Source organism: Misgurnus anguillicaudatus, unplaced genomic scaffold, assembly GCF_027580225.2.
Source record: "Misgurnus anguillicaudatus unplaced genomic scaffold, ASM2758022v2 HiC_scaffold_27, whole genome shotgun sequence".
In the NCBI taxonomy this organism is placed as follows: domain Eukaryota; kingdom Metazoa; phylum Chordata; class Actinopteri; order Cypriniformes; family Cobitidae; genus Misgurnus; species Misgurnus anguillicaudatus.
The window spans coordinates 1,132,781-1,157,369 of NW_027395277.1; the positions used below are offsets into that span (position 1 = coordinate 1,132,781).

At 36.7% G+C, this 24,589-nt stretch overlaps 2 protein-coding genes across 4 annotated transcripts in view; both read right to left on the reverse strand.

Moving 5' to 3' along the window:
• Window positions 1-500, reverse strand: part of LOC141362445 (mitochondrial glutamate carrier 1-like) — a 28,469-nt gene extending 27,969 nt beyond the window's left edge. For both annotated transcript variants that reach the window (XM_073864532.1, XM_073864533.1), the window contains exon 1: window positions 360-500. The gene's annotated coding sequence lies outside the window, so the exon portion shown is untranslated. The remainder of the gene's footprint in view (window positions 1-359) is intronic.
• A 2,269-nt stretch (window positions 501-2,769) lies between these two features.
• On the reverse strand, window positions 2,770-24,012 carry LOC141362455 (p53-induced death domain-containing protein 1-like). 2 transcript variants are annotated; one of them, XM_073864547.1, is made up of 17 exons: window positions 23,855-24,012; window positions 22,333-22,614; window positions 21,743-22,243; window positions 21,155-21,568; window positions 18,821-18,979; window positions 18,615-18,666; window positions 17,410-17,611; window positions 17,187-17,336; window positions 16,497-16,670; window positions 16,261-16,408; window positions 14,640-14,775; window positions 14,421-14,571; window positions 14,217-14,340; window positions 14,028-14,143; window positions 12,862-12,969; window positions 9,944-10,122; window positions 2,770-3,466 (listed from the first exon to the last, which is right to left on the reverse strand). In XM_073864547.1, exons 2-17 carry the CDS (start codon window positions 22,469-22,471, stop codon window positions 3,238-3,240), a joined length of 2,982 nt encoding a protein of 993 aa, XP_073720648.1. In that variant the 5' UTR covers window positions 22,472-22,614; window positions 23,855-24,012; the 3' UTR covers window positions 2,770-3,237. The 2 variants fall into 2 exon arrangements, with proteins under 2 accessions (XP_073720648.1, XP_073720649.1); XM_073864548.1 differs by having other exon boundaries at window positions 22,333-22,640; window positions 23,855-24,010.
• Window positions 24,013-24,589: the final 577 nt, after the last annotated feature.

Consider the following 24,589-nt stretch of genomic DNA (forward strand, 5'->3'; position numbering starts at 1 on the left):
AAGCAACCATAAATATTGCAAGCATCCACAAAGCGTTTGATTTTAACCTTTACGTTCAAGTTTTGTGGCGTACGCGTCTTTCGCGTACAATCCTGGTGACCCTTTGCGTTCAGACGCCTTCTTGCGTCACGCCGCGATGGTAAATCATGTCTTTCCACATAACGGGAAACGATCCACTGCATTACATTCAATACAGTGCAATTATGTTTGCTCATTTTCCTCACGTAACGCATGTTTTATACAGAAACTGTTAAATTCGAATATAATTTTTCTATTTGGAGCGTTTACGCGACGCTACGAATATGCATAGTCTCTACAGATGATGGTGCGCGTGATAAATCATAATGTGAACTACATACCGGACTCCGCAGATTTTTTTTCCCGTTACAGAGGTTTATTTCGGCTTCATGTGACGTTGCTCCTCCGGTGACAGCGTGACAATAGTTCAAACTGCCGGTGTTACTCCCGTTCGTGTGTCTGCGGAGGAGAGGGAGGGAGGGAGCGACACGTACGGGAGGAGCGGGTAGGAGAGCGTTTGTGTCGCCGCCTGCTGGCGCATTTTCGTAACTGCGCGCTCGGATTTAATTCTGCTGTCAAAACGAAGGTGAGCGCATGCTGATGTCATCGCGGTGACGTCACGGCGCCCTTGAGCTAATTATATAAAGGTAAATTTTATGCAAAACTGTAAGATGTTGGAGTTTGCTGTGCTTAAAGGGTTAGTTCACCCAAAAATAACAATTCTGTCATCATTTACTCCCTCTCATGTGTTACAAACCTGTATACATTTCTTTGTTCTGATGAATACAAAGGAAGATATTTTGAGGAATGTATACATTTTATTCATTTTAATGTATACATTTTTGATATTTTCCCTATATTTACATGTGGGTGTTAAATATATCAGATTTCTGTGTACATGGAACTCACAATGGTGAAGGTTAAGAAAGCACATACATCCAACATTAAAGTAACGCAATTAACATTTTCATCTTATTTAGTGTATCGTGACTAGTTTTTATGCATGTTTTGTCACAAGACATGCAAGAACCAATGAGTTTAACCATTGGTAAATTTAACACTTACATTTTTATTTTTGGATAAATTATGCATAAAGATGATTTAGCATCACTGATTTAATGATTTTGATTTGACTTTGCTGATTTATAGTGTTTACTGGGGTGAATATTACAATATTTGCTGAGAACATTTCATTCTAAAATCAAAGATAATAAATTAAATTTTGCATGTATAAATAAACAGTAAAATTAATATCTAATTATTTTTAGGGCTGGGGAAAGATTAATCGCGATTAATCGCATACAAAATAAAAGTGCTTTTTTGCATAATATATGTGTGTGTACGGTGTGTAATTATTGTGTATTTAACCACAAACATACATATATTCATGTCAGATTTTTATTTATATATCATTTTTTTATATATATATATATGATATAGAATATATAAAAATATAAATAAATATATATACACATGTAAATGTTTCTTAAATACATTCATGAATGTGTGTGTGTATTTATATGTACATAATAATTACACACAGAACACACTCATATATTATGCCAAAAATCACTTTAATTTTGTATACGATTAATTGCAATTAATCTTTTCCCAGCACTATTTTCTATGTAATTTTGGGTAATTCAACAATACACCAATTGTTAAAAAATAAAGGTTACTATAAATATGCTTATTCTTGGCTATTTTTATTGTACACAGATCAGTCGTTTGCGCAATATGGATACAATTTTTTGTTTTGCCATTTCAGTGTGGAGGGATAAAATGGAGGAAAGCAACTGGAAAAATATTAAAATAATTAAATTATATAATAGTTAAGTAAGTATACAAAAGTGTTGCAATCAATAAAAATAATCTAAATTAATATTTTGATTTTATTTAGTGTCTCATGACTATGCATGTTTTGTCACAAGACATGCAAGAACTAATGAGTTTCAACAACAATGACACTATATTTGAATTTGGCACTTTTTATTTTTGGATGAATTATGCATAAAAATGATTTAGCATCACTGATTTAATAATTAAATGATTTTCACAGTGTTGTACAGGGGTGAACATTACGATATCTGCCGAAAACATTTCACTCCAAAATCAAAGATAATAAATAAAATAAAATTACATTTTGCATGTATAAATAAACACAGTAAAATTAATATGTAATTATTTTCTATGTAATTTTGGGTAATTTAAAATACACAAATAGTTAAAAAACAATGGTTACTATAAATATGCTTATTCTTGGCTATTTTTATTGTACACAGATTAGTGCGCAATATGGATACAAATTTTTGTTGTTTTGCCATTTCAGTGTGGAGGGATAAAATGGAGAAAAGCAAATGGAAAAATATTAAAATAATTAAAATATACAATAGTTAATTATACAAAAGTGTTGCAATCAATAAAAATAATCCAAATTAATATTTTGATCTTATTTTGTGTTTCATGCATGATTTGTCACAAGACATGCAAGAACCAATGAGTTTCAACAGTAATGACACTATATTTTAATTTAGCACTTTTTATTTTTGGATGAATTATGCATAAAGATGATTTAGCATCACTGATTTAATAATTTAATGATTTTGATTCAACTTTGCTGATTCACAGTGTTGTACAGGGGTGAACATTACGAATCTGCCGAAAAAAATTAACTCCAAAATCAATAATAAATTAAATTAAATAAAATTAAATTTTGCATGTATACATGTATATGTAATTATTTTCTATGTAATTTTGTATGTAATATATATAATATTTTATACTTAACATTTTTCTTTAAATTTTGGGGTGAAACTTTCAGTAAGATTCTCACAGATAATAATCAGTATAACAGACTGATTCATTTTGATTGTCTCATGTTTAAAACACAAAAAAGACACTTAACATATTCATGGCTCATTTGGCACATATACAATTTTCTTAATACGAACAAAACACATCTGCTGGACACAACAGATGCTCAAGAGGTATGAAAATGAGACAGGCATCTAATAAAAAGACAACATTCACACAGACAGCTGCTCTAACTCACAGTAACTATGTCCTATGAGATCTGGCACTTCACGTGTACTTGTCACTGTGTTCATTTCCACTGATGCTGGTGAGAGTTTATGTTATAAGTCATGGCAGCTGATCTCAGCAGAAGTGCAGTATCATCCTAATGGTCTTATAGATTGAGTTTAAGTGCGTGTGTGTGCGTCAGCTGGACTGAGTGTCTGTAACTGCAGTCTCCAGTCCGACTCTCCTCAGTGATTCTTCATACTTTCTTTTCCCCAGAGTCACTATATCGTCCACTTCGTCAGCTAAGTCCTGCCTACCGCTGTCCGCAAGTGCCTTCATCAGCCGCTGGACTGCTCCAGGCCCCGCCCCCTGTTGCCCTCTCGCCCAATGAAACAGCATCGCCAACACCTGGGCACCAAAGTTGTCCCTGACAGGGAGTAAAGTCAAAATTTAACCTCAGACAAAAAACACACACCTTGCTTTTAAGAAAGTCAGATCCTAAGAATCTTCAATATTGTTGCTATCAACATTTGTTTTGCTTTTTTAATTTGTTAACTCCATTTGCGCAATATGGATAATTTTTTTGCCATTTCAGTATGGAGGGATAAAATGGAGAAAAGCAAATAGAAAATTAATTAAATGTATTAAATGTTATTAAAAAATTAGTATTAAATGTGGACAAAAATAAATAAGGCATATAATTATGAATGTAAAACTGAAAAATAAATTTATAAATTAAGTTGATTATTTACTATTAACTATAAACATTAGAAATAAATTCAGTCGTTTTGTGCTATAATAATACTCACAAATATTTTATTATAGGGCTGTCAAAAGGTTGATCACGATTAATCGCATACAAAATAAAAGTTTGTTTTTGCATAATATATGTGTGTGCATTGGGTGTAATTATTTTGTATATATAAATAAACACACACACGTGCATGTATGTATTTAAGAAACATTTACATGTATGCACATTGACGTGTTTGTAATGTGATTTTACAGTAGATATGTAAATTTGCAGTATATTTCTGTAATTTTACCATTTTTAACTGTATTAAAAAACCCATGGAAAATCTGTAAAATAAAATGGTAAAATTCGGTAAAATGCGTGTGTGTATATATATATTCAAATTTTTTATTTTGTATGTATTTTATATTATATATAAACGTAAACAATATATACACAAATACACATTTTTCATAAATGTAAACATGTATGTGTGTATTTATATAATTACACAAAATACACACAAATATATTATGCAAAACAAACTTTTATTTTGTATGCGATTAATCGCGATGAATCTTTTGTAAGCCCTATTTTATTAAATGCAATATTTCCTGATGTATTTATTTATGTCATGCTATATATTGAACTATTTCTGCTAGATTTTCAATGATGCACATTTAACTAAATTAAGATAATTAGTTGCTTAAAAAGCTATCTTAGAGATTTGTTGGAATGTAAAGACAAAAGGATGAACAGATTGTTGGAAAGGACAAAGGTTTTGTGTGTGTGTGTGTGTGTGTGTGTGTGTGTGTGTGTGTGTGTGTGTGTGTGTGTGTGTGTATAAATGCATGTGCCAAATGCATGTACGTCCTGCAGCGTCACAGATGGTTTTAGTGATGGGAATGAGATCAAAACAAACACACAACATTCTCGTGAATCACGTTACATTCTGTCTCTGTTAACATAACTAGCTGCGTTTCCATTACCTGGCAAATTGTGCAAAATTAAAAATACAATGAATGGAAACACGTAAATGTCGCAAAAACTCCCATATATCGCAAAAAGTTTTATGCTCGCATGATGTTGTTTATCTAAGGAATATTTCGCAAAACTGAGATCATTCTTTAAAATGTGTGGACAGGGGTTTTGCAATCCCCAAATGTCTCACCAACTACCCTGTACCAGTTTATAAACAGCTATGTGTTTGCTTGTCTCCCTTGGGCAAGATGGAGCAGGTGCTAAAAGAGGCACTACTACATTGCACAACTCAAGAAAGGTTCTTCTGTTCCTCCAAAACTTCTGAATCCGCAGTTCCTCCCAGAAAATCCTCATACGTGGCCTCTCCCAAGTATAAGGGGCTTTGCCTGCCACAAATGTTTGGATAACACCTACGTCTCCAATATACGTAAACTTACTAACATCCGTCACCATCATTTTTTGAAACGAGTTATTGTGCAAGAAAAATATGTTTTAGTCGCAAAATATCTGTTAAAAAAACAGACTCATTTCGCAAAAGTTTAGAAAATGTAGAAAATATTAGGGATGCACGATATGTCGGCCGACATATCGTTATCGGTCGATAATTGCTTATTTTTAATATTATCGGTTATCGGTCTGATAGCAAAATTAGGCCGATAAATGAAAGCCGATAAATTATGGAATACTTTGGTTTGTTGAACCACTTCACTTGCTCATTGCTGGCCATGTGGAGTTTTGATTGGTGCTTTCTGATGACACATGTTGCGGGCTTAAGAAGAGTATGCTAGTCTAGCGCAAAGACAAGATGTCCGCGGTCTGGGAGTTTTTCATTGTGAAAATAATATGAATATTTATCGGCCTATATATCAGTTATCGGTCCCCAAATATAAAGAGTTATCGGTTATGGGTATCGGCCAAAATTTCCACATCGGTGCATCCCTAGAAAATATAGCAAAAGTTTTGAGGAAATCTGTAATGGAAACAGGGCTGCTGTATCATCTCTCTGTAATGGGGCGTATAAACCAAACGCAAGTAGTTTCCATAAAAAATCAGCCGTGAATTGGCCACAAACACGCGCTATTCACTAGAGCTGGGTATCGATTCAGATGTTCCAGATCGATTCAATTTCGATTCACAAGCTATCAAATCGATTCAATTCTCGATTCTCGATTCAATTTTCGATTCCAGATCTCGGGTCGGTTTTTATATTCAATTCTCAATTCAACTCAATGAATATAGATTTAATAGAAATACTATATTCATAAAAAAGAACAATGAACATAAGTTTACAAGTGGGTAATTAATAAAAAGAAATTAAAAGCCACAACACTATCGTCGTCGTCTTGCTAACGAAATCTAAAATGCCTCCATACCTCTTACTTTTTATGTGAAGGTGGCATCAACGTCGATGAAGCACCCAAAACCGCCATTTTAAGGACTAGATGAAAGAATGACAGGCTCACCTCTCGCTCCTTGGTAACATCGCGCAAGGCAAAAAAGAGGGTGACATCTAGTGAAGAAGACTAGTAATTTGATTAATGTTAATCTTACGTTCAATTTTGCAGAAAAAAATATGGGAAAAAAATTGATTCTGCTCTTTGAGAATCGATTCTGAATCGACCATGTTTTAAAAAAACGATTAATCGAAAAATCTATTTTTTTGCCCAGCCCTACTATTATTCACCTAAAAAGTGTCTTCAGTAAAATATTTGCCTGACCCAACATTTAATCTAGCGAGTAATATTAAGTGAGGAACGCGGTGTGAGTACATGCTTCGCATTTGGTGTACACCCCATAACACCCTGGCCAGAGTAATTACACACCAGTACACACCAAAAGTGGTTTAATAAATATACTGGAACTTAATGATGTTGGGTTCCATTAAAGGATAATTCCGGTATTTAACACTTTGAGTCTCATTTCTGGTTTGTTTTGGATGAACTACAGTGATGGACACAGAAATTTTGACAATGGGTCGTGTCCACTGATCTATATAAATGACTGGATTGCGCATAGAACGCTTGACGTAACTGCGTGAGGTGAAGCCAGCGCAGAGTTCGAGCCGCCATCTTGGTATACCCAACCGGCAGAGAGCGTCATTGACTTCCATTCAAAATCATGATCAAAATTTACCCCATTTACAGCGTATCAGTTACACAAGGTTAATTTTTAGGACATGTGTACGTTAAGTATTTGTTAATTCTGGTGTTATTTGCAATGTTTATGTTTTAATCGGGCAGGATAATGGATTTACAAAAAACCGTTAAGGTGAGTGTGTCTGTTGCATTTGTTAATGACACGGGTATAAATAAAGTTTTTTTTGACATTCAGCTACACGGTGACGGTCAGCGTTATTTCTCTAAATAAGTTTAGGTAACTTGTAAGTTTAGATAACATAATTACAAAACTAGCAAATTATTGCATGCACATACGGTACAAAGCATGATTATTTATTTAGAATTCAGAATGAGCACGTTTATTGTCATTAATACTAAATATGCTGCGGTCTGTCTGCTGATCTGATACTGTAATGAAGATGAATGTATAATAACTGTTTAAAACGCAAAATGTACAACTTTCAGTAAATAACTATTTACATGCTTTGGACGTTTGTGTTGTAATAATGTACAGGGTAACATCACATATAAAAACGAAGACGAGTAAAGTGATGTTTTATCATTAAAATCTGACAACGTCCATTGATTTAATAGAACGTTTGGGTATACCAACATGGCGGCGCGGTGGCTTCACAAGTGTGACGTCATGCGCAATCCAGTCATTTATATAGATCAGTGGTCGTGTCTTGAGTTTTTGACTCGTTTAGAAGCGTCTCTTGACTGCTTCAGAATGGAAGTCAATGGCCATGCACAAACATGTCATTAAAACAACACTTAACGTTCATTTTCAAAACTGTGCTACTCACCGAGTGGTTCGTGGTGTTCGTTGATGATTAAAAACAAGTTGTGTAGCGAAATACAGTTTCTGTCGTGTTTTATTTGGCATTTTGTAAAATTCCATTGACTTCTCTTGGAAGACTGTTTCGTCGCTGATATATCACTCCGCCGCCGGGAAACAGAAAAGGGTCTGTTTGTTTTTACATGTGGTTGTAGTTTTTTCGCTCGGTTTCTCTCAGAAGAAATTTTTCCCATATTTGTAGGGCTGGACAGAATATTCGAATATTTGTTCCGTGGGTTGACATTCGATTTTCAGTTTTGAGATTCGAATATATATATAAATATTTTACAGCGTTAATGCAGAGCTTTTGCCAAGCAGGAAGTGCGCTTCACGCTCCCGCTCTATAGGTGGCGCAGACAGACCAACATCCATAGCCAACAGCCACCAAACGGCACCAGTGTGGAAGAGATCGCCTTGAACGTAAAGCGCGCTTCCTGCTTTGGCATTCACGCTAATAGTGTTGTAAATAACGTTCAGTTTCTTGCAAAAACTGATTGATTTGCTTCACAAGATGTCAATATGTCACACGGAGTTATGGGGGATTACTGTTGTATTGGATATATATGCTTTAGCTCTTAAAGTGTGCGGATCTGTTGACTTGCATGACGGAGCACCGGGGTTTCTGCAAAATATCTTCTTTATTGTTCTGCCGATGAAAAAAACATATTGGATGGTGTAAGTGTTATAAATAAACTTGATTTTGAAAGTATGCTACCGTTTTATTACAGTTTGTTGGACTACGTTCATTCATGCTTCAGACTCAAATATAGAGCGGAAGTATATACGCGGTTGTGAGGTATCTGAAAAAATAGTTCCACTATAGCAAATAACACGGATTGAAATCATACATTGCACCAATATATTTGTTTTTAATCATCAACGAACACCACGAACCACTCGGTGAGTAGTACAGTTTTGAAAATGAACGTTAAGTGTTGTTTTAATGACATGTTTGTGCATGGCCATTGACTTCCATTCTGAAGCAGTCAAGAGACGCTTCTAAATGAGTCGAAAAGTCAAGACTCGACCCATTGTCAAAATTTCAGTGTCCATCACTGTAGTTCATCCAAAACAAACCAGAAATGAGACTCAAAGTGTTAAAGGTGCAATTTGTAAGATATTTGTAGTAAAATCTCCAAAAACCACTAGGCCAGTGTTATATATTTTGTCCAGCTGATTACTATCAATATCTGTAATGTTTTCAACTACTTGTAAATTGTGAGAAAATTTCCATTCAAAACATTGACACGGGGCAGTGCAGTCTCCTGTCAATGACGTTAATATCCATGTGACCCTTTGTCACCGCCTTTACTGACGTAACCCTCATGAGAACACTGGTCGAGCTCGAAAAAATAAAATGGCGGCCAAGGAAGCGACTGGAGCACAAATTTAGTGAAAATAAACGTATATTTTCACTTTTTAAGCATTTTAATTTCATTTCTAGAGAGAAATTAGTATTGTAGTTTTCAAATATGTGATTAGTTATCACAAAGGCGCTCTCTGTTTATATTTCAAACACGCTGCTTTTGAAGTGCGTCGGAAAGCCTTTCTCTGAGCGGCCTTCAGGCCTCCGAGTCCGAAGTCATTTCCTCATGAGGCAGCGAGGCAGGATATGCACATCAAAGGTATTGTACAGCAATATAAATGGTCATTTTAAGACACTTCACAATAAGATTTGTACTGTCAATACATTATGTGAAAAATCATTGTAGATTGTAAGTTGAAAACTTAATTCTGAGCTGTGTTTACCATCGAATTTGGACTAATACTGTAATATCAATATGACTAACAATTTCGTTTTGAACATCACATATAAACTTACATAATGAAATAAACAATGTCATCAAACGCAACATTTATAAGACTTGATTACCTTATCCATCAACGTGATTTCTCGTTCTCGTCTGATATGGCTAAAGTTAAAGACTACAAATCCCATAATTCCACGCTGCTCCAGAGCGTCAGTAAACAACATCATTGTTTTTGTTTGATCTGGCGCCCTCTTTCGGCGCATTTTACAAATTGTATCTTTAAATACCGGAATTATCCTTTAATGACTATGTACATAATATTATTATAAACGCTTATAAATATAAACAGGATCACAACACTGTTGCTTGCTCATCCTCACAGCACTACAGCTTTTTGTGAAACAAAACCTGCATGCATGCAAGTGTTCACGTTCATTAAACAGCACCATCTGCTGGTGGATGTTGGTGGTTCTGATCTGCTCACCTGTGGTCATTTCGGATCCTCTGCAGCTGGTCGTAGTTGATGCCCAGATTTATGCCGATGTTCTGCCACTCTTGATTGATGCGTAAGGAGATGGACAGCAGGTTGGTTTGTGTCAGATAGCCGCTCTCCGGGTCACCCAGATTCAGGTCGCCGTACATGTTCCCTTCAGAGTCTGAACCCTGTGTGTGTGTACATACGATACAAAACAGCTCTCAGATGTCTGTCATAAGTCTGTATTTCACATTTTTTTAACCTAATACACTCCCTTGCTTTCTATTAAAAATTAAGCATACACCAAAATCTGGTAAAATGATTCCCATTTTTATTAAAGGAATCCTCCAATTTCATAAAAACAATCCTGATAATTTATTCACCCCTAAGTCATCTAAGATGTTTATGTCTTACTTTGTTCAATCAAGAAGAAATAAAGTTTTTTGAGGAAAACCTTCCAGGATTTTTCTCAAATTTTTTTCAACTGTTTGTATTTTCAATGCAACTTCAAAGGGCTCTAAACGATCCCAAACGAGGCATAATGCGGCTTTCACATAGGACGCAGTGTGCGCTGCCCTTGCCGCTGGGTTCAGCACAGCCAAGCGATTTGCGCTCTGCTGGCCAGACCAAAGTTTTCAATAAAATTACGACAATAGTGGATGAGGAATACAAAGACTGATGTTGCCCGTCTCCAATTCACGTAAGTTTAAAGCGTAACTAAACCCCTGGTCAAAGCCTGACTCCACCCACTGGCAATATTTGAAAAATGCAAGAAAAGTGGGCAGATCCCAAGGAGATAGAGGGGACGAACTGTGTGGTGAGATCGTAACAAGGGCGTGGTGATCTTGAACCTGCTTACGTCACGAGTCATTTTTTGGACCCAACATTCAAAAGGAAAATTCAACTGCAGTAGCCACCGTTCAACCTGAAGAGGGCAGCACTCAGACGTTTTTACACCATATATTGTAGTATTGAAACACTTTATATCCAAATGTCAAAAAACTTACTAAAATCAATGAACAGCACTAATAAAGCATCATTCTTACAGATCATTAACTAAAAAAGTTGGTTTAGGGTTTAGTTACGCTTTAAAGCAACACTAAAGCATTTTTGCTCTTTGCTCCCCCTACAGGTTGGAAGCGGAATTGTCCATTACCACTGTCGTAAATAATTTAGCTTACTGCAGCAAAGCTGGCTCTGATTGGATTGTAACTTGCCATAAAGCAATTTTTTGTAGTTTTCACTCGAACTACAGGACCGCGGCCCGACCGTTGGAAACTTCTTTAGTGCGGTTTTGGCCGATAGAGGGCTGCAGAGCGAATGTGAAAGTGCCGTTCACCCTGTTTTGACTTTTTTGGAAACGTTATTTTAAGGTAAAAAAAACTCTTTGGTGTTGCTTTTAAGCTGGCTACTTTACTTAAAACACACCTGGCATGCCAACTTGAATTGCTACGTGTTTCCATGACACGGCTTTCCTTCCGATGTCTTTGTATGAGCGTAAACTTGCACTATAAAGCTCCAGGAATTCCGAGTATAATTTTATAAATTATATATATATAAACTAAATTTATTTTGATTTTTGCGATTGCTTACATCCCCTGTTTCTATTGGCCGCACGGGTAATTGTCACAGTTCGCACAGCAAAAGTTAAAGGGAACAGAGAATGAAAAACCATTTTTACCTTGTCTTTGTTGAATAATGGTAGTCTACCCGCATTCACGAACATACAAAAAGTGCTAAACATGCTAAACATCTCAGTCTCATAGAAATTCCTCTTTTAGAAATGCCAGCCAAAAACGGCCTAATCTGAAGAACTGATGCCTATGACATCACAGGCATCTCACTGGCCCTCCACTTTAAAATAATTGGCTACATTTTTTGAGTAATGAGATTGCAAGTTAAGCCAGTAGGGGGAGCCAAATAGGTGCAAAACCACTTGTTTAAAATCACCCACCCTAATAGAGCTATCTGAGAGAGGTTTTTAGGAAGCTTCTAAGGCATTACAGACCCAAACAAAATTTTTTTGTCTACATGTCACATCACAGAACAAGGATAAATACCCCGTTCAATCATTCTATGTCACCTTTAAACTATTTTGAACTTACTTGAACCATGGCGTGAGTGCAAGCTGCGCTTTCCTCGACGCAACAACAAACCGCCCTCGCGCGGCACAAGCCATTGAAATGAATGGGTTTCATAGCGCAGCGCAGCCCACACCGCATCCTAAGTGAAAGCAACATAAAACGCCAAAAACTTACTTTTAAACCACAACTTCTTGTCTTGCACTAGCCTTGTTATGCGCTAGCATGACCTTGCATATTACGTAATCACGTCGAAAGGTCACGCATGACGTATGAGAAACTACCGCTCCAGTGTTTACAAGTGTAAATGGTTCACAAGTGTGCGTTTTGATATGATTACGTAATACGTTAGGTCCCGCTGGCACATCACATGGTTGGTGCAAGACGAGAAGTTGTGGTTTAAAAATACTTTTTTTGGTGAATATGGTGATCGTTTTGCTAAATAAGACCCTTATGTCTCGGTTGGGATCATTTGGAGACCTTTTAAGGTGCATTGAAACTATACACTGTCCACTAAAGTCCACTATATGGAGAAAAATCCAGGAATGTTTTCCTCAAAAACTTAATTTCTTTCCCACTGAAGAAAGAAGAACATGTTGAATGACATGGTGGTGAGTAAATTATCTGGATTTTTTTATGAAAGTGGAGCACTCCTTTAATACTTCTGAATAAAATATTGAATAAAAAATGTATCGTATATCTGTACATCTCATCGCAGTGCATTCTGGGATTTTATTATCCGTAAAGCATACGAGAAATGATTCCTAATATAATATGATGCCAACTGTTTAGCTAACAGCTTCTAGGGTTTCAAACACGGCTGTAATGGGTTCCAGGATGTCTTACAGGAAGTCGAAGAGGAAGTGTGGCCATCCATTGGTTGTCATGCCCTTTTCTCTTACGAGCAATTTCCTCTGGAAGGTCACTGGGTACTTCACCCCTGTAAAATGAGACCTGTAGAAACACACAACGCTTTATAGGAGAGATAAAGTTACACCTTTAAACCAGTGTGCATCTGATATTAACATCATAAATGACCAATGCAAATCTGTTTCATAGCTGAAATAGACAAAAGTAAGGGACCTTTTTAAAGGACTGGACTAATACATGGTGTTAGGGTTAGAGACCACGATACAGTTTTCACATTTAGACTTAACCATATGGGTGATTCTCACAAAATCCAGATTTAAAAACAGCATCAGATTTTTTTTTTTAAAAAGCCCTTGAAGACAATTTTTTTGCACATATAAGATTAAGGTCTGACCTACTTACTATAACCATTATTTTTAGAGGATTTAAAAAATATTTTCTATAGAATTACTTAAACTTTTTAGATTATCATTATTATTAAAAATTATCATTACCGCAACATGATATTACATTAAATATATGCATTTACAAAGTCATGTTTCGGTAATGAGAGCTAAAAAGTTGTCTAGGTACTATGACAAACAAAATTTTAACTTTTATCTGGATTGAAAAATTATCTTGAGTGTCACAGTCAATTATGTCCCTTACAACAATTTTTTTCAATGTTAGTTCCTTGAGGGCTTAAACAATGATTAAAAATTGTTGTGGAGGATGAGAAAATTGGTCTTGGACACATTTATATTCCTTATTATTGTCTCTACATTTACCAATGATCACCAAATACCACATGTTTCTTTACTGTAAATGTTGAAAGTATAACATGCACTGAAGATTTTTATTTGTTAGATTTTTTAATTATAAATATTTCCATGTCAAAGAACCCAAATCCAGTCTAGACACGTTGCGGTAATGAAAATTTTCCCCTTAAATGTGAAAAAAACAACAAAATTGGTTTGTATGATGTCATTTGAAATCATGTGCAAAATAGTATGTGAAGAGATGTTTGTAACTGTATGCTTCTTATTTTGCATTTACTTTTTTTATCAAAATGTCATGACACCTCATAAGTCTAATTTCGCGAGAATCACCCATATGCGAGTCACATTAACATTGGACTGCTTAAAACTATCCAACTATCTCACCTGCCCTCTCACGGTGCCTTGCTGTGATGCGGTCGGGGACACATGAACCTCTTTAATGTTCTTCAGATGAGAGTAAAATGTAAACGAGAGCCTTCCATCTCTACAGTCAGGACGATCTGAAAACATTAATTCAAACGTCGTAAATACGACAGTATTTAACAACAGGATGACCTTAATGTGTGTGCCCACCTGCGTTGACGTCTATGCCCCTCTCAAATCCGGCGAAAAACTGCTCACCCTCCAGCAGGATACACAACTCAGATGGCTGAGGACCTTCATACTGCTCAGAGAGAGACAGCAACCTGCTTTCAGCCTGTACAAACACAAAATGTCATAACACTGCTTTAAAGTTTATGTTTGGTGATGCTGGTGGTTAGACATCACACACTTTACCTTATCAGCAGGTAAGCACTGCAGCAGAACCTGAGCTGGGTCGGTTTTCCTCTGTTGCACCAGGAATCGAACCCGGAACTGTTTTAACCGATGATACATCTTCCTTACGACCCCACTAACACATCTGTGGGTGGTGTACCACAACCAATACCTAAACACACACGCATACATGTGACAGATTGTACAGGTTTGAGTTTGGGTATGCGTGTAGACTCTTACCATGAAAAGTGTGTAATGGAGAAGATGGCGTAGATGTGCGTGACGTGGAGGGACACCTGTGAGGTGATGTCAGTCCAGGTGTGAGCTGCGGGGTCGCCGTGCATCAGGTGCAGACGGGACATGTCCACCATGTGTCCTGAACATACAAACATAAATGCTGCTGGCAAACTGCGTACGACACTGTATCCCACAATGCATTGCGTTCAACTTGCATTTCCAGTTAACTAATGGTCTTAATTAATATTTCATCAGATTTTCATGTGTGCATCAGTGGAATCAGTCCCTCCAGAAAAACGTGATTATGTGATCGCATGATTCAATGCATAATGAGCCAAAGTCTGCATATGTATGCGGGTGATTCTCACAAAATTAGAGGTGTCATAAAACATTTTGATAAAAATAGTAAATGCTATCAAAATAAGAAGCATACAAACATCTCTTCATATACTATTCTGCACATGATTTCAAATGACATCATACAAACCAATTTTATTGTTTTTTCCGCATTTGAGGGGGAAATTCTCATTACCGCAACGTGTCCATGACTGAATTTGGGTTTTTTTGACATGAAAATTTATAATTAAAAAATAAAAAAAAATAAAAAGCTTCAGTGCATGTTATACTATAAACATTTACAGTAAAGAAACATGTGGTATTTGGTGATCATTGGTAAATGTAGAGACAATAATAAGGAATATAAATGTGTCCAAGAACAATTTTCTCATCTTCGGCAACAATTTTCAATCATTGTTTAAGCCCTCAAAGAACAATAAAAAAATTTAATTAGTTGGAAGGGACATAATTGACTGTGACACTCAAGATGGCTACCAGGTAAGCACTTCTTATTTTTTCTCTCCAAATAAAAGTTAAAATTTAGTTTGTCATAGTACCTAGACAACTTTTTAGTTCTCATTACCGAAACATGAGTTTGTAAATGCATATATTTAATGTAATATCATGTTACGCTAATGATCATTTTTGATAATGATAATCTAAAAAATTTAAATAATTCTATAGTAAATATTTTTAAATCCTCTAAAAATAATAGTTATAGTAAGTTCAGACCTTAATCTTATATGTGCAAAAAAAAATTGGCTTCAAGGGCTTTTTAAAAAAAATCTGATGCTGGACATCATCTAAATCTGGATTTCATGAGAATCACCCATTTGAGGGGCCGAATTCTTTAAATACGCCGCAACTTCGCAGCATAAATTGCAGATTTCTGCTCGCAAAATTTGCGGGCTTGCGTGATTTCATAATCCCAGCATTTTCGTAGCAAAAAGTCATATATATCTTAGCAGAAAGTTGAAAAATGTTGAATTTACTTCACACATGGGAATGTTAGGAAGTGATGTAATTACGCAACGTGAACATCAATGAAAAGCTGCAAACAGTTTTTGCAAGTTCACGCAGTTTTGGCAAGTTCACGCAATTTCATCACATAAAATTGCATAAATATCTTGCGTATTTCATCGCATTTTTTAAGAAAACGTGCCGCAAGACCAACGATTTTTGCCCGCAACAATCACAAAAAACTCAGCGTTTTTCTGAAAGGACTGTGTAATGAGAGAAATCGAGTGTACAATAGAGATAAAAAAACACGAAAAATATGATGCCGTACCAGTGACTCCTGGTGGAAGCGGTATCTGTACTGTGATTGGCTGAAGAAAGTGCATGCTGGGAGTTTGGGTCAGGCAGAGCAGAGGGCTGGCACTCGCCTGAGGGTCTCCAGTCAGATCATGCACTTCAGACAGCGCCACCTGCAGGACCTAAGAGAAACAGCAATGCATTACTATAAACACAGATGCGGTGTTAGTATTTGTAATGATTGGGTGTGGCGTTGTTTTTGGTACAGACCTGTAGTGTGACGGTACGCGTCTCTGTTGTGCACTCTGGAGGAAATGTAAGTTTAATTCCTGGGTCGAATTGTGATACCAACAGCGCCCCCACTGGAGACACTGAGCAACTGTCCAGGAAAGGACGAGAGATGACGACGAACCACGAGAACTGCGGCACACTGCAGCAAGCTAACTAAACACACACACACAAAAATTTTATTACCAGGGTTCCCACACCTTAGTTAACTTCAAATTCAAGGACCTTTCAAAGACTTTCCAGGTCCAATACCCTCAAATTGGGGACACATTTCAAATGAGAGCAAGGTTACATTGTGTTACCTTTAAAGATACATTGTTACGCGCTGCGTCACTGCGGTGACACTTTGGGGACGCCTTCAGAGGTAAGTGCGTCTGAATGTGTATATCAAATTCAATCAATGGTGAGGCTTAACGACAAAGACAGGGCGACGTGGGAGCCAGGAAGTATATCGTTATCTGAAATATTGCCAAAGACGGCGTTACAGGGACGCAGGAAGTATGGCAAGAGAGACGCAGCGTCTCGTTCCCTATTTTCAAAAACTTCCCAGGGTCTTAAATTTTTTCCCTAGATTCACAAACTTTCAAGGATTTCAAGGAACCGTTGGAATCCTGAATTACGTATGCGTACATATGCTAACATCAGACGTGACGGAGATGATGATGTGCTTACCCTTGCTGGACGACCACCCGGCCTGCAACTGTGTCTCTCACTGCCTCTCCTGGTTTGGGTGGATAACGTCATCCAAGACCGGCCATCAAACTTACGAACTGTGACGTCACCTTTCCGTGTTTTACGATAAGGTATACACACTTCTACCGGCTAAAAGAAGTGACAGTGAATTTTATTACGTTATTTATTATTATACAAACCGAAAGCATTAAATGTGTCCCACCTTCTGAAACGTGGCTCCGTGTGGGCGGAGCTCTAGCAGACGACTTAAAAGGACATCATGTTCCTCTAGCCACACCCACTTCCTGTCCGGTCTCCTCTCTCCCCACTTAAGCTGTGTGATGGAGCTTACACATCTTCGCGGAAATAAGAGCTCCGCCCCTCCAGGAAGAAACACGTGACAACCAGCAGGTGAAACTGAGAAACTGATAGGGGTAAAATTAGAAATACGTAGTATGTAGTATTGTATACTTAATGCTAAAATCAAAACAGCATGTGAAGCTATGCACTACTCAGTATGATATATAATAAATGTCATAAATAATAATAGTCTACAGGATTAGTTAAAGTTAAGCATGTTAAATGGCCCTGTTTTAGACAATATTATGGCCACATTAATGTCCAGCTGTTGTCAAAGTACAAAAATAAATAGGGTTGTATTGAATTTTTTACTTTTTTTATTTAACAAAGCATTTTCATTTTGGTAGTATGATCAAATATGACTCAAAAAAGAGACTGGGGTAAAAAATCGTGGCTTCGTGTTCATTCATTATACTGTAAAGATATGGTAATGTCGAGCCCATTGCATTGTAGGATACAGTATTTGGTGCAGTTTGTTTTGGTTGGATACGGCAAATTATTGTAAATCATCCAGTATTTCACATAAATAGAAAATCATAATACTTGGCGAAGTGTACTACATACTATTTTGAGTTGTATTGTAGTGTGCCATTAGGAGATGGGCACAAGTAATCGATTGCTCGAGTACTCCAACGTGGCATCGACGATCGATCACGAAAATGATAACCGTGTGGATTTATTTATTTTTTTTGTGGTTATGGCGGCATTTGGATATCTGGTTAGCGTTACAAGCGCCTGTGGTAGTAAAGACTGGGTGCGTGTTGACGTCGACACGTATAACATCAGTACCACGCATGATTCAAAAGCTTCCTATGTGCACTCGCGCAGCGCTGTGAAGCCGAACACAACTCACATCACTGAGGCACTGTATGGTTTTAAAAGGATGCAGTAATTTTTGGATTCACTTCAGCAAGACAAAAATGCAGTCAGTCAGGTGCAAAATGTACAGCGCCGTCACAAGTTCCCTCATATCGAAATGAAAAAAGTGACATACATGCACATCCCTAGAACATAGCCATGAGCGCGTGTTTAATGTTTAAGTGTTAAATAAATGTGGACTGTGTTCACCTGTGTTCATCAAATCGAAGGTGCAGTTCGGGAATCTCACAATCTTCTAAAACTAAAACACAAACAGTAGAATTAAATCTCAGGAATGTATAATTAATGAAGATACAGAAATGCATAACGTACACCAAACAAATCAGATTTGTTTCATAAGCAAATGGTCATTGTAATTCTAGCAAACTATTACATATTACTCATGTCACCCTTACTGGGAGTCACAGGGGCGAGTGGTGGTGGGGTCGGGGGTCGACCCAGTGGGTTGTTCCTCACATCCAGATTCACAAGCAATGGGAGAGACTGCAAACTTTCCGGAATGCTTCTCAGCTCATTACTCTCAATTACTAAATGCCTGAGAGAACAGAGAGATCCTGAGAAAAAGCAAAACAGAAAGAGTTCATGAAGCCATTCAAGCAGCAGAATTTCATGCACGATGGTCATTTACAATTGTTAAAGGGGACATTTCACAACTTTTTAAAGATGTCAAATAAATCCTTGGTGTCCCCAGAGTACGTATGTGACCATTTAGCTCAAAATATCATATAGATAATTTATTATAGCATGCTAAAATTGCCACTTTGTTGGTGTGAGTAAAAATGTGGTGTCCTTTTAAATGCAAGTAAGCTGATCTTTGCACTAAATGGCAGTGTCGTGGTTGGACAGTGCAGATTAAGGTGCGGTATTATCCTTTCTGACATCACAAGGGGAGCCGAATTTCAATGACCTATTTTTTCACATGCTTGCAGAGAATGGTTTACCAAAACTAAGTTACTGGATAGATCTTGTTCACATTTTCTAGGTTGATACAAGGGCTGGGGACCCAATTATAGCACTTAAACATGAAAAAAGTCTGATTTTCATGATATGTCTCCTTTAAAATGCAGGGTTTCCATACCTTAGTTAACTTTAAATTCAAGGACCTTTCAAGGACTTTCCAGGTCCAATACCCTCAAATTCAAGGACTAAATGTGGGGACACATTTCAAGTGAGAGCAAGATTACATCGTGTTACCTTTAAAGATACATTCTTACAGTTCCCTTTCAAGGGAACTTGCGCTGCATTACTGCGGTGACACTTTGGGGACGCCTCCAAGCGTCTGAATGTGTATATCAAATTCAACCAATGGTGAGGCTTCATGACAAAGACAGGGTGACGCGGGAGCCAGAAAGTATATCACTATCTGAAATATTGCCAAAGACGGCGTTACAGGGACGCAGGAAGTATGGCAAGGGAGACGCAGCGCCTCGTTCCCTTCTCAGGGAACAACAGTTACATACATAACCCAAGATGTTTTCATGTGTCAAACACAACTATGCAAAAAAACATTTTGGTATGAATCATCATTTGCATACAGAAGATTCAGTGTTGTGTTATTTTTTATTTATTCACTTTTTAAATTTTGCGTCTTACATGCCCTATGAAATAGAAAGTGTTTATCCAATGCACACTAACGTATCTTCTTGTCTACTGTTTTTTGCACACTGAGGTCTTGGACATACTATTCATCTGTTATATGGGTGATTCTCACGAAACCATTGAAACACCACGGCACTAATGATTTTAGCTTTAAAATGTGTAATATAGTAACATTAAAAAGCATCAGAATTAACACAATACTGTGTTCTACCTTGCACAATGTGTGATTTCAACATAAGAATTTATAATTGGAAATTTTATCTCATTTTCTGCTGAAATTCTCATTACCGCAATGTGTCCGGCTGTGTTTGAACATGCGTTATGTTGTAATTTAATCAAATTAACACAAAAATATTAAGAAAAAAAATAAATGGATGTTTTGCTAGACTACTTTAGATGACAGAAAAAAATATTTACTGAATATTCATGTATAATAATAATGAAGAAAAATTCTCATGATGTTCTCATCCTCCGCAACACTTTTTGAGAGCAGTTTAAGCACACATACAAATTTTAATAAAGTTTGATTTTGAGTGACCAAGCACATGGACCAGTTACTTCAAGATGGCTACCAGGTAAGATAATTTTTTTACAGTTAATTTGAAATATTGTCTTGTCAGAATACTTACACGACATTTTGATTATCATTACCGCAACAGATGCTTATTAAATGTTAATTTAATTAATAGAAGCATAATACTTTGATTTTAAATGCATGTGAAGAATCTACAAATTATGTTCTTTCAGGTTTGTCATGTCATTTTGAAAACATGTCAGTGTTGATGTTTTCTGACTGTTGCGGTAATGAGATTTTTTAGGACTATTTTTTTTATTATGTTACAAAAAGTGTTAAATGATAAGTAAAAGTTTTTAAATTAATGTTCCCATTTACTCCAGACTTTGTTTTTCAATGTCTGGTGGGAAAAAAAGTAAATTTAAGCAATTTTTACATTTTCATGCTTGACATTTTTAAAACCAAGTTTTCGTGAGAATCACCCATATAGTATTGAAGTGGGATATTACGGATGCAGGATGAGGGTAGCAGATGCATCTAAATATCATACACTCCACAACTCAACATGCGAGTTTGTAGACTTAATGGATCTGTCTAATGCTGGTGTGTTCCTTACCCAAACTCTCTGGTAGCACCCTAAGTCTGTTATTGGACACCTCCAGTTTCTGTAAGCTCTCCAGCTGTCCCAGTTCATCTGGAAGAGCCTCCAGCAGGTTGAAGGACACGTCCAGTTCCTCAAGCCTGCAGAGGAGCCCCACTGACCGGGGCAGATCCACCAGCCTGTTCCCCAGCAGGTTCACTCTCTGTAGGGACACCAGCGTCCCCAGACCCTCGGGTAGAGCCGTCAACTCATTGCGGCACAGCAGGAGCTCCAGGAGGTGAGGGAGAGAGAGGATGCAAAGAGGAAGAGATGAGAGGCGGTTGAAGGAGAGATCCAGATGAACGAGTAAAGAGAGAGAGGAGAAAGAGGGAGGGAGAGATGTGAGGAGACCAGGGAGAGGGTCACCACGGGCGTCATGGAAAAGGTGTCCTTGTGTTGGAGACCGAAAATAAGAGAAAGAAGAAAATATAAACACATTAAATGGTTTAGACAGATAAGACAGTAAATGCAAACAATTATTTTTGTCCAAAATAAGCTACCTGTGTAACACACCTAGGCAGAGTGTGTGTGTGTGTGTACATATATAACTATCCATTTGTGTACCTCTGATAGTCAGTGAGCGCAGTTGTGTAAGTCGATGTAGCACATCCAGCGCTCTCTCTAGCGCCCCCTCTTCTTCTGAGCCCAGTCTGAGGTACTGCAGGTCTCTCATACGCTCCTGAACGCACCCCCACAACACCGGCAGAACTTCTGCTCCGCCTCGATACACATCCAGCACCAGCCTGTCCTCCACTAACACACTATCCAGCTCAACGGACGGAGGAAGAGGAGGAGAGAGAGAGGGCAGAGAAGAGGAAGAGGAGGAAGAACCGAGGAGCGAGTCTGAGATGGATGGAGCCCAGGTATCCACCAGGCCCGAAGAGAAAGAGTGAACTCCGCCATTTCCTGCGCCAATTGTTAATCTTGACAAGGGAATTTCAGAAAAGTTCACCTTTGGCTCATCTTTGGTTGGTCTTGCACATGAGATTTGCTCCATGTTGAAATCCGATGAGGTCTTTGAATGAACCTTCTCCTCTTCTGCTACCATCATCGCCGGTTTTTCATCTAGACGGATACATAGATTACCAACTCACCTTTAAAAAATGCAATAGTGGTAACTATTACAATACATTGTGCTATACAAAAAAACAAACCTTCAGTATGTGACCACGCTGCCATCTCTCTTTCATTTACAAAACCCTCCACACTTCTCTCCAAATGTCCTTTCTCTTCTACTCCTCCATCAGCTGTGATGGTCCATCTCCTCTCCTCATTTTCATTCGGTTTCTCCATCTATTCTCTCCTTCAGCTCCTCCCACAAATCCCAAACAATGAGAAACTGACAGGAGAGATGAAGCTGACGCCTCCATCCTCATCTCTCCATCTCTGTGGTGGGATCATATCTCTAGACCCGGCATCCATGTCCAGACACGCTCCTTTACGGGAGTTACAAAACATCAATCTGAGAGACAGAAAGGTGTTAATTGAAAAATGCTCAGGATCAGTGAGGTAAAATGAACTGAACGATGAGTAAAATAACTAGCATTAGTGATAAATAAAAATATCAGCCATTTATTTTGTCTATTTTGGGGTTGCTCTGTATTATATTGACTAATGATGTAAATGGGTAAGTGGCAAAAATGGTTTGGCAAGATGAGAAATTCAAAAATCTTTTAAAAAAACTTGTTTTAAAAGCACGCATCGTTTATTTCAATGCAAATATTGTATTTACGTTAATTTTATGCAATAAAAAAATTACATTTGCACAATTTTTATGAAAGTTAAGACTGAATGGACCTGAAAATGTCAAATGGTGTAACTGTCAATTGCACAAAAAATGAGAAATATTAAATATTTTACCCACCTTGATGGCATGTAACCGTAATCATAAAAAAACTGAATTAAATAACATTTTATTAGATATAATTTTAAACGTAAATTTTAATGTGTTTTGGTAATATTTGTCCGGACATATTCTGTTTTCTAAACAATCTTTGACAAATGATGTCAAATGTATGTGGAAAAAAATCATATTACACTAAACTAGATGATTATATTTTATTCCACATTTTTTATTAATATATTTATATCTTCATTTAAAAAATACTAGTTACACCAATTGACACAGACTGGTTAAACCACATTGACATTTTTGCAGGTATCCCCCAAAAATTCTTTCAAAATGAAATAAAACCAGAAATTTTAGACTTGGTCTTCAAAACAGAGAATGTATGCAAGTAATTATACCCTTTTACATTTAATTTATCCATACAGACACAAAGTAACTTCCGTCAGGTCATTGACCCAAATACTTGCAATGTATCATCCATACTTCTACCCAGCTATTATGGTAACTATAGTTTATGCCAAAGTACCACATCATTACTACTGTAAAACCATGGTAAATTAATATGGGGTTTTCTTTAAACTGTGAAAGAACAAATTCAGAGTCATTTTGTCACTGTCGTTTTGATTTGTTTTGTAACTGCAGATTACATTGTGTATATAACAATTTATTATACAGTAGTAACAATCACTGTAGTATATATATTCTAGCATTAAGTTACTGACGTAAATATGATATAAGCATGTTAGTATTTAAGAACACTAAACGTCATTCATTCAATATTTGTATACAAATGTATTTAATAACAACCAAACTCGTTTAAGACTTACGCAACTCACACGCGCGGTTCTTGACGACGGTAACATATCTAACATATAACTGTAAACAATACGCATACTCTAAAACTAACTTTGATTAAACTAAACCTGTACGATGTGTTTACGTGAGATGAAAACTCATGAGTTTATTTACTTCCGTGTTGCATGCACATGTTTGACGCGCCGCGGAACTTGGGCAAAAGGCGGGACGGAATCTCTTAAAGAGACAGTGACCAATTCAATTAGTTCTCTCAAACGTGATACAGTACAATAAATGCATTACACACTAGCAGGAAAATGGTCCCAAGCTGTCACTGGGGCAGTTCCCTTCAGTTCCATCTAGGGACAGATATGCACACATTTAGTACCAATATGTACCTTTGAGGCACTAATAGCACTCTCCGGTACCAATATGCACCTTTGAGGTACTAATTTAAACTCTTTTAGTGGCAAAGGAGTACAGAACTTAGATACTGCAGCCATTTTTGAAAATTTTCTATGTGTGTACTAAAAAGAAATCTTTGCATTTTGTTATGTGCTTATATGTTGTAAAATAATTTTAAAAAATATATGTGCTGAAATATATTTACAAAACAATATTTTTCAGTAATATATATATATATATATATATATATATATATATATATATATATATATATATATATATAATGTAAATGTATATATATACATTTTATTCTTATACTTTATCTATTTATACAAACGTATATATATATATATATATTTTTT

Coding starts and splice junctions, on each gene's coding strand:
- LOC141362455 (XM_073864547.1), bottom strand. CDS start 22,471: ATGGAGAAACCGAATGAAAATGAGGAGAGGAGATGGACCATCACAGCT. Junction 21,569..21,742: donor GCGCTCACTGACTATCAGAG/GTACACAAATGG, acceptor CTCCAACACAAG/GACACCTTTTCCATGACGCC. Junction 18,667..18,820: donor ACTCGCCCCTGTGACTCCCA/GTAAGGGTGACA, acceptor TTTGTGTTTTAG/TTTTAGAAGATTGTGAGATT.